General features: G+C 40.6%; 1 protein-coding gene and 1 long non-coding RNA gene across 3 annotated transcripts; both read left to right on the top strand.

The window, feature by feature from the left end:
• Positions 1-1,724: 1,724 nt before the first annotated feature.
• Positions 1,725-4,463, top strand: POLR2K (RNA polymerase II, I and III subunit K). 2 transcript variants are annotated; one of them, XM_077351809.1, is made up of 4 exons: positions 1,725-1,848; positions 2,218-2,281; positions 2,819-2,911; positions 4,316-4,463. In XM_077351809.1, exons 2-4 carry the CDS (start codon positions 2,221-2,223, stop codon positions 4,336-4,338), a joined length of 177 nt encoding a protein of 58 aa, XP_077207924.1. In that variant the 5' UTR covers positions 1,725-1,848; positions 2,218-2,220; the 3' UTR covers positions 4,339-4,463. The 2 variants fall into 2 exon arrangements, with proteins under 2 accessions (XP_077207924.1, XP_077207925.1); XM_077351810.1 differs by lacking the exon at positions 1,725-1,848 and adding an exon at positions 1,855-2,108.
• Positions 4,464-7,653: 3,190 nt separating this feature from the next.
• Positions 7,654-9,922, top strand: LOC143844538 (uncharacterized). Its single transcript, XR_013234021.1, has 4 exons — positions 7,654-7,807; positions 8,172-8,235; positions 9,051-9,143; positions 9,779-9,922. It is a non-coding gene; the product is annotated as an uncharacterized LOC143844538 (long non-coding RNA).
• Positions 9,923-10,206: the final 284 nt, after the last annotated feature.

Genomic DNA, 10,206 nt, shown 5'->3' with positions numbered 1-10,206 from the left:
CACCCAGTGATGGGGGAATTATATATGTCACCTGAAGAGGTGTACCTGCACACAAAAGCTTATATCCAGAATTAAACTTTGCTGGTCTTAAAGATCCCCACTGGACAAAAACCCTGGCCCACAGGGCTATCTGCCTGAAACTACTCTGCCAGTACAGAGAACTGGTGAGTCAGTACCAGGATGCCCCTGCTTAAAGATTTTTGCCCTGTCTGTAACTTAGGTTGTTTAGTATCTTCAGTTGGGTCTCATAATACTGACTAATCCTTTAATACTGTTGTCAAATAAGGATTTAGGTACAGAAAGGCCTTGTGATCCTATCATATGTGGCATTTCAGTTATTTCAAAGCATTTATGACTGGAATAAACCCACATTAGAACTGCACAATTAGTTTTTGGCTGTTGTATTGCTATCAGTACATGGCATGATTAAAGACTTATGCCACCCAAGTCTATGCATGTCTGTTCACTTTGTTCAATGGGACTTATTCTCAGTTAAGTGTGCGCATGGATACTGTCAAGAATTACTACTTAACCTAGTACATTGTTATCCCATCCTTCCCATATGAAGCTCAGGTAGACTGCTTGGATTTTATGCTCACAACAGTCCTGTGAGGTAGGCTAGGCTGGGAGTATAATTGGCCGAAGGTGGGGCCTGAACCCAAGTATCCAAGGTTCTAGTACCACACTTTAACCTCAAGTTATCTTATGTGAGTCAGAATACAAAGAAGAAGCATGGCTGAAGGCTGTATCTCCTAACTATATACTCCATTGTCCTTGAGTTGTTGGGACTGGCTGTATAATTGGGGAGGGGGGTGCACACTGCTCATCAAACCCACTTTTCTTCACTACAAGTGTAAATTTATCCTGAGTTAGGAACTTGGTGCTAGATTTTAATGACCTCCAGTTCAAATTGCACTCTTGCATCTGGTCCTGCCTTTTCCCACTAATTCACAAGTTCAATGTATTGAAATAACACAACTTTAAACTGAATAAATTGCTCAGCATATCAGTGCCTTAAATGACAGCTCCAGCATTCAAAACTTGCTAATCTCACTTTCACGCTGCAATCCTAATGACACCTTCCAAGCAATAAACCTGAAATAATATGGGACCACTGAGTAAAAGACGATTGCTCCCTTAGCTGATACTTTTCTTTTGCAGGGCTATGATGGAATACAATATACCTTTCAATCAGTGAACCAATAATACAGTCTGCTTTAAGAAATTATATATGTGTGAATTCTATATATATGCTGTTTCATACCCTTTAATTGTAAACAATTGCGGTTTATAAATGGTTAAGTCAATTCACGGTCCTATCTAATTTAAAGCCCCAGAGGGCTCTGTAATAACCTCCTTTGGAAAATAGCAGTGCAAACCTACACTGTAAATCTCGCTAAATCTTGCATGGTATGTTCCAGTTTTCAAAATTTTGGACATACTAACATTTAGAAAACAATATGTGCTGGGACCATAAAATATCGACATGTGCAATATCTGCATGCTAAAAAGGGATTATTATGAAGTGAAATCCGATATCAGTATAGTGAAAGTAATATTTGAACTAGTCTTCGCTAAAATGCTGCAAACCACTATTAACTTCCACAGTCTCCTCTGAGTCCTTTGTTCAGTGAGGAGAAAAAAACACCCAAATATTCCGATTATATTTCAGATGTTGGACGAACCGCTAAACCAGCTACGGTATGCGATTCTCTAACAGAGAGGCGGTCTGGCAAACAAATCTACATTGAAAAGCCGCCTACACCGAAGAGGGATCCCGATTGGCTGTTTTAGGACACTGCAAACGTCATCACAGTGCGCCACGTAGACTCATGGAGACGCGATCCGGTAATGGAATTTTGTTGGTTCTGGTTAATTAATCTGCTGTAGCGGAAGTGTTTCCGTTAAACAGGATTTTGTGGAGAGGGGTGTGAGAGAGGCTTTTTAGTCCCCTCCAGTCCTAGTCGTGAGCTAGAAGTGGAGGGGAGACATGTTACCGCCTTTATCTGTCGCTTTCACTTTGTCGGCATACAATGTTTTTTTCAAGCCATTTTGCGTTACCTACGCAAGTCTTTATTCAGTAACGATTGAGACGCAGGTCTTTCCAGGTTGTTTTTCCACACCACACCCCCTCATTTCATTAGGAATATGATTTAAGAGGGTCGCCGCTTGTTTTCAAAAACGTAACTAGTGTGAGTATTCTGTCTTTACTAACAGAATATGGACGCTGAGAAAGATGTGCCACCTCCCAAGGAGCAGCCCATGATATATATCTGTGGAAGTAAGCTCATTGTATAATTGTTCTAAAATTCATGTGTCACTGGAAGTTGGGATGTATAATGTAAGCTTGCTAGTCAATTTGATTGTATTATAGGATGTCAATGAAATGTAATTTTCTTCTATACTTATGAGTCATTTTTGAGACATACTTCAGTGCTTTATTTGTTTAAATTTTTTATTTAGATACTATTCCAACAGCTAACAGGAGCAATCCTAAACAGGTCTACTGAGAAATAAGTTTCAGTTTATTAATTGGAGCTTACTCACAGGAAAAATTACACTTGTACTTACAAGACCTGGCTGCTGAAATGTTGTTACAGTTTTAAAAAATACAGCAAGGGGCTGAATTTTAGTAAACAAAATCTTGTGTTTTTGGGGTTGTGTTTTTTTTGTTTTTTTGTGATAGGTTCTTGGGCGGTCCTCAGTGCAAATTTAAAGATGTCTCTTATTTTACCATGGTTATGTTCTTGATTAAACTTCACTTTCCTATGTTTCTTCTAATCTTGGTTTAGCAAAATGATGATTTTTAAACTTTCAGAATGTTATAAAGAAAATGAAATAAGTGCAAAAGAGCCCATCCGATGCAAAGAGTGTGGTTGGATAATCATGTACAAGAAGAGAACAAAAAGATGTATCCTTTTAAATGGCTATCTTAATTCTAACATATTGATTTAGCTGCTCGAGCTTTTAACACTTTACAAATGGGATTGTATTGCTGCAGCAAACATATCTACTTATGGTAATGTTGCAAGTCTGTAGTCAATTTCAAATCTTGTAACTTACAGAGGTTGTTTTTCAGAAGGTCCTTATATAGAATCAACAAAAATTTGTGTGGTTACCATTTCCCCTAAATACATAAATTAGATAGATTAAGTATGTAAATTGTAATTTATGATCTGAGGTTTAGTGATAAAATTATTTCTCAAGGTATTTTAAACATGCTTTTAACTCCCCTTGAAGTCAGTGAAACCCATATACTAATCTTAAATGCATTACTTTGCAAATAATCACTATTAAATTCAGTAGATCCTGGACACGATTAAAGATGATACAGAAATTCCATTGGGCATAAGTGCAGGGAAGAAAAAGCATAAATGCTTATGCCTACTTCATTGTCATATTAGCTGCAACCCACACTTAAGCAAAATGTTCATTGAACCGTTCAGTTCAAATGAAGTGTATCCAGTGTATCTAACTGGGGGGGGGGGGTGTCATTTTAGGTATTACTTACATAAAAGTATAAAGATTGGACCACCAAGACAGAAGGCTGTGGTTGCAAGAGATTGGATTTTCACTTTTTGCGGCTTTGTTTTTGGTTTGTAAGATGTGTTCAGGGTATATTTCAGTCCCTTTGTGTAAGAAGAAGAAGAAGAAGAGTTGGTTCTTATATGCCGCTTTTCCCTACCCGAAGGAGGCTCAAAGCGGCTTACAGTCGCCTTCCCATTCCTCTCCCCACAACAGACACCCTGTGAGGTGGGTGAGGCTGAGAGAGCCCTGATATCACTGCTCGGTCAGAACAGTTTTATCAGTGCCGTGGCGAGCCCAAGGTCACCCAGCTGGTTGCATGTGGGGGAGCGCAGAATCGAACCTGGCATGCCAGATTACAAGTCCGCACTCCTAACCACTACACCAAACTGGCTCTCTTTGTAAGCACAAAATATGTAGTAACCAGATCAGGAATTCAGCACAGAGTTCAAAGAAGTCTTATTTCCCCTCACTAGCTACGTCATCTGCATGCACACTGAAGTATACTAGTTGTTCACTGTAGATGTGGTTGACCATAACAGTGGAGAGGACAGCAATAGCTATGAGAAGTGTATGGGAGGTATGCTGCACTGGCTTACTACTGAGTGACTGATGTATTGCATTGGCCAATGGCCAGCCAGTTAAGGAAATGGTCTCCATTAAGCCCAGTGTTTAGCAGATGTTCCTGTGCATATGGAAACTCATCTGTCTGTGTATTGTCCATTGTGTATGTTAGAGAGGGTTAGAATTTTTTACGTGCTTTCCAACTTTTTCCTTAACTCTACTATAGTGGTTGTATTTGATGCCCGGTGAAGAAGCTGAAGATGCTTTTGATTTCTCTCAGTGTGTTCTTCATATGGTAAATTTAATGTCATTTTTGTTATGGGAAAACATATGCTTTCATACTGATGCTGTAAATTATACAATTATTTAGTTTCCTTTTTTCTCCAGTAGTGAATTCTGATTGGTTTCACACATACACCCCGATACATTAAGTGGATAGCCCAGATTTTGTAAGCTTAAGCAGGGCTGGCACTAGCTAGTATTTGGATGGGAGACCTTAAAGGATTACCAAGGTCATGATATGGGGACAGGCAATGACAAACCACCCCTGAATGGCTCTTGCCTGGCAATCAGACAATCTGAGGATCTCCTGGCTGTATCACAGACATGTCATACAATAAATAATGATAGATACTTATTTAAGTCATAATTATTATGACTTAAACTCCATTCACTTCTGTGGAGTTCAAGCAAACTGTGTGCAGGATTTCACTGCCGTATACATAGTTTGCATAAACTGGGCATGCAGTTTGCTACTCACACATTTTCCAACTCTGCCTGTTTTTGCATGGGTAGACCACTAAAGGGGCCATGATCTGGATGGCCTGAGCTAGCTCAAATCTCAGAAAATTGTCAGATCTCAGTATACTTGGATGAGTTCAGAGTTCAAGAAAGTTCAGAGTTGCTTCACACAAACAAGCAATGGCAAATAACTTCTCAGTATCTCTTGCCTTGAAAACCCTATCAAGTCACCCTAAGTTGACTGTAACATGATGGCACTTTCCACCACCTCACTAGAAACTATATAAACTCTTCCGCCTACCTTGCTTCCATAAATGCTCAGGAAAAAATAAGCATCCAATATGTAGGTAAAGCTGCACTTCCTGCTCAAATGACACTCACTTCCAGACCCTCTGTGAAGAAGAGTTGATTTTTATATCTCAAAGGAGTCTCAAAGCGGCTTACAATCATCTTCACACAACAGACTCCGTGTGAGACAAGTGGATTTAAGTAATGACAGACACAAGGCTTGTTTCTCTCTCTGTGCTAGCTTGCTCTGAAGAAGCTTGGTTTGAAGCTTCCTTGAAGCTTGCTTGCCTTCTCAAGCAGGTTAGCCTCTTCACCACAGGAAAGCAGAATTTGCAATATACATTTTAGTCATGAAAGTTTACAGAAGATTTTTGTTTGTGTACACATTACATTATTATCAGAGTGCAAGACATGGCTTAATTTTCAGCCAGGAAGGTTTCTCGAGATTAGCTATTTACAGAAACCCTGTCTTTCTGATGATTACACAGAGACCAGAGACTGACCTTTTTTGACCGTTCCCCAGCCTGGGTGTGCCCAACAGCTAGGAGCAGAGACAAGATTAGACAAATCTCTACAGTGGACCTGAGAGAATTTTGTGAGAGCAGCTCTAACAGGACTAGCCCAAGGTTACCCAGTTGACTGCATGTGGAGAAATGGCGAATCAAACCTGGCTTTTCAGATTAGAAACTGCCACTCTTAACCAAGCTGACTTCCAATAAGTTCTCCCTCTGGAGTCGATGCACAATGCTGTTTCCCATTCAAACCTTCACATGCTCCAGAGGCAGGTGCCCCTCTTCCCTCAGTTCCTGCCAGGCTGCCATAAATAAAACATGTTCCTACAGAATGACCATGTGAGCTCACAGAGTGGCAGGAGAGGGGGAATGTATGTCTGCACAGAAACTGATGAACAAGTTATAGGTAAGTGAAATTCTGTGTTCAGCTTCACTTTTCTGGAGAGCAAGACCAGGGAGAACAAAGCCAAAGGCTCAAAGGGGGACTTCATTAACTGAGCCAGCACAAATGAGAGAGGCCACTGTGGAACAACATGAAGAATAGGGGGAAACACACTGAGCTAGTCCTTGAGAAAACCTTGGGGCAGTTTTTACATTAAGAACCTCCTAAACCCTCATGCGAGAAGACTCTTGCGAGTCCCTTGGACTGCAAGGCGAACAAACCGGTCAGTCCTAGAGGAGATCAACCCTGACTGCTCTTTAGAAGGCCAGATCCTGAAGATGAAACTCAAATACTTTGGCCACCTCATGAGAAGGAAGGACTCCCTGGAGAAGAGCCTAAGGCTGGGAGCGATCGAGGGCAAAAGAAGAAGGGGACGACAGAGAATGAGGTGGCTGGATGGAGTCACTGAAGCAGTAGGTGCAAACTTAAATGGACTCCGGGGAATGGTAGAGGACAGGAAGGCCTGGAGGATCATTGTCCATGGGGTCGCGATGGGTCGGACATGACTTCGCACATAACAATAACAAAACCCTCATGATATACTGAAATGGCTGCTGGATGGACCTTTAGAGACAGCCAATCTCCTATGGGGTAGGGAAAGCAGGTATTCAAAGACTAAAGACAAGGTGACTAAAGACTAAAAACTAAAGGTAAAAGTTGACAGCTCCTGGGACCTGCTCAAACCAGATCCACTTCCTGGAGTATGAGTACCTGGAAGAGGGCTTTCTAGCTGAGGATATCATACAATTCAGGCAAGAACTGCCAAGCCTTGAGGTTTAAACTGGACTGTTCATGATGCAGAATAAGCCCCCTTATCAGCAAATCTGGGGCAGGAAGGAACAGTGCAAGGCAGAGGAGCTTGGAAAATCAAATTTGGAATGGCCAACAAAGGGCTATAAGAATAAAAATAAAACCCTCTGCTACCATCTTCCCAATAAACCTCCCTGGGAGGAGCAGGCATAAAACAGGGTCTCTGACCAAGGGATTTAGAATGCATCTCCCAGTAAGGCTGGTTTGCTGCCTGGTATGCTGACAGGCTTTAAGCAGAAAGAGCCTTTCCCCTTAGCACGTCCTTCCATTGGGATGGCCTGTCCAAATGCAGCCTAGGCATAAAGCTTGCAAAATTTGAAAGCGACCACGTTATGTGATTCTCCCGACCGTATGAGACAAAGCTCATACTCATCACTGTCATTTGGGTTATGCATTTTGCGTACTCCTTGAAAAGTGCCTCGGATAACATGCTGGACACCATAAGCCGCAGCAACGGGGAAGCCCCTGAGCAAACGATCCCTGGGGGCCGGGGGGGAACTCTGCTGAAAAAGCCAGGAAGTTGAAGTCAGAAGGGAAGAACCCTCAGGAAGCAGAAAAGTATATAGCCATGTGTAATCTCTGCATGCTAAAAAAACAAAAAGGATTATTGTGAAGTGAAATAATAAAAATCGGTATCACGAAAGTAACATTTGAACTAGTCTTCGCTAAGGTTGCCGGTAAACCCCATTAACTTCCACAGTCTCTTCTTGGATTCGATTCCCTAATAGGCACAAGCGGCCACGCTAAAAAGCCGCATACACTGAAGATGATCCTGATTGGCTGCTTTGGGGTAGTGTGACGTCATCACACTGCGCCACATGCACGCGTGGTGATGCGGTCTCCTAATGGTGTTCTGCTGACTGGTTATTTAATCAGTTGCAGCGGAACTGCTTTTGTTGAACAGGCGTAGTCCTTATCCTATTGCGTATGCCATGTATACTTTATCTCTGGTTTGGGTTGTTTTTTTTTGGGGGGGGGGGTCGGATGTTTGTGAGACAGACTTTTTAGTCCTCTGCACGAGGCATTAGTCACGGGCTAGCATTGGAGGGGAGGTAAGCTACTGCTTCCATTTGCCGCTTACACTTTTTCTTTGTCGGCAACCTCTTTTTAAAAGCCATCTTGCGTTACCTACGCGAGTCTTTACTTAGTAAAGATTAAGGCGCAGCTGTTTCTAGATTGGTTTTTTCAATCCTGCCTCCGCCCTCATTAGGAATTAGATTTAGGAGGAACGCTTCTTGGTTTTAAAAACGTAACTCATGTGAGTATTCTGTCTTTTTCTTCATTAACAGAATATGGACGCCCAGATTGATTTGCCACCTCTCAAGCCACAAACTATGATATATGTCTGTGAAAGTAAGCTCCCTGTATAATTGTTCTAAAATCCATGAGACACTGGTAGTTGGGATGTGTAATGTATGCTCGCTAGTCAATTTATTGTATTATAGTATGGTGTCAATGAACTGTAATTTTCTTCTATGTCCATGCATCTTGTTCATTTTGGAAACATGCCTCAATGATTGAGCAATTTAAGTTTTCAGTTGGATATTTGGAGGCAGAGTGGTGTAGTGGTTAAAAGTGGTGGTCTCTAATCTGGAGGCTGTAATGCTGTGGAATGCCAATAAAGGTAACGGATGATTCCCATTCCTTTATATGCAGCCAACTGGATGACCTTGGGCAAGTCACAGTTCTTGGAGCTCTCAGCCCCATCTACCTCACAGGGAGTCTGGGGGAGGAAGGGAAAGCAAGTTGCTTTGAGATTTTTTCAGATAGTGCAAAGCAGAGTATAAAAGCCAGCTGTGTTTTCTTCTACTACTATTCCAACTGCTAAAGGGAGCAATCCCTCTCCTGAGAAGCAAGTCCCATTTTATTCATTGGAGCCTACTCACAGGAAGAATTAAGCTTGCAATCACAAGTCCCAGCTGCTGAAATGCCCGCAGAGTTTGTAAAAAATACAGCAGAATTTTAGTAAAGCTAACCACCCTGTATTTTTGGTAATAGATTTTGGGCTATTGTCAGTGTTCTGTGCAGTCATACAAGTGGGAAGATGTCGTAGCATAAAGTGCTAACTACAGTTCTTATTTTATCATGGTTTTATTCTGGATTCAACTTGACTTTCTAATGTTTCTTCTAATCTTGGTCTAGCAAATTATTGTTTTTTTAACTTTCAGGATGTCATATAGAAAATGAAATAAATGCAAAAGAGACTATTCGATGCAGGGAGTGTGGTTACAGAATAATGTACAAGAAGAGAACAAAAAGATGTATCCTTTAAATGGCTGTCTTAATTCTGTCATGCTGGTTTCATTGCCTGAGCTTTCAGCATTTTTCCTGTAGTGAGATTGCACTACTACAGCAAACTTATTTCTGCTAATGCTGCAAGTCTATAGTCCATTTCAAATCTTGCAATTTACATAGGTTTAAGTTTTTAAAATATCCTTATATAGAATTAAACAGAGTTGTTGTGAAAATGTGGTTATACCCTTCCCTATATTCACAAATTAGACTGATTAGTGATATTAATTATACTTTATGAACTGGATCTGAGAGCTGGTGATAAAATAGTTTATCATAAGGTGCTTTAAACATGCTTAACTCCCCTTGCAGTCAATGATACCTATGTACTAATCCTAAATGCATTACCTTGCAAATAAGCACTATTAAATTTAGATGCTGAAGATCCATTGGACATCAGCGTAAGAAAGAAAAAGCGTAAATGTTAATGCCTATTGTCTTGTTCATCACATCCCACATCTTTGCCGTGTAAGGCCCACTTAAGCAAAACGATGATTGAGCTGTTTAGTTCCAACTAAATGTAACCAGCCTATCTAACTTGTAGGTTATAGAGGGTTAGAATTTTTTACATGCTTGCCAACTTTTTTCCTTAACTCTTCTGTAGTGGTTGTATTTGTGGCCCGATGAAGAATTTGGAGATGCTTATGATTTCTCTCAATGTGTTCTTCGTACGCTAAATTTAATGTCATGTTTGTTATGGGAAACCATATGTTTTCATACAGGCATCACAATAAAAGTTATATTCAAACATTTGAGTCATTTTTTTTCTTCCAATAATGAATTCTGATTGGTTTTATCTCCCCCCTCCTGGTACATATTATGGGCATATTTTTCTGTTTCGAATTAAAGAGTACAGCTACATTTAGTCATGTTTTCAGATTACTTGGTGTTTTTCACAGCATTGCTTAATTTAAATCTAAAATGTTTTCTCTACTTAACCCTGCATTGAAGCCTGCTAACAGTGAAATGAAGATTTTTTTAAAAAACAAAATTCATTAAGATTGTAAGTCTGCAGGAATGACCTGTCCCTTC

Source organism: Paroedura picta, chromosome 9 (assembly GCF_049243985.1).
Source record: "Paroedura picta isolate Pp20150507F chromosome 9, Ppicta_v3.0, whole genome shotgun sequence".
NCBI lineage: Eukaryota > Metazoa > Chordata > Lepidosauria > Squamata > Gekkonidae > Paroedura > Paroedura picta.
The sequence above is the reverse complement of the archived record's forward strand: the minus strand, read 5'-3'. Positions and strand labels throughout refer to the sequence as shown.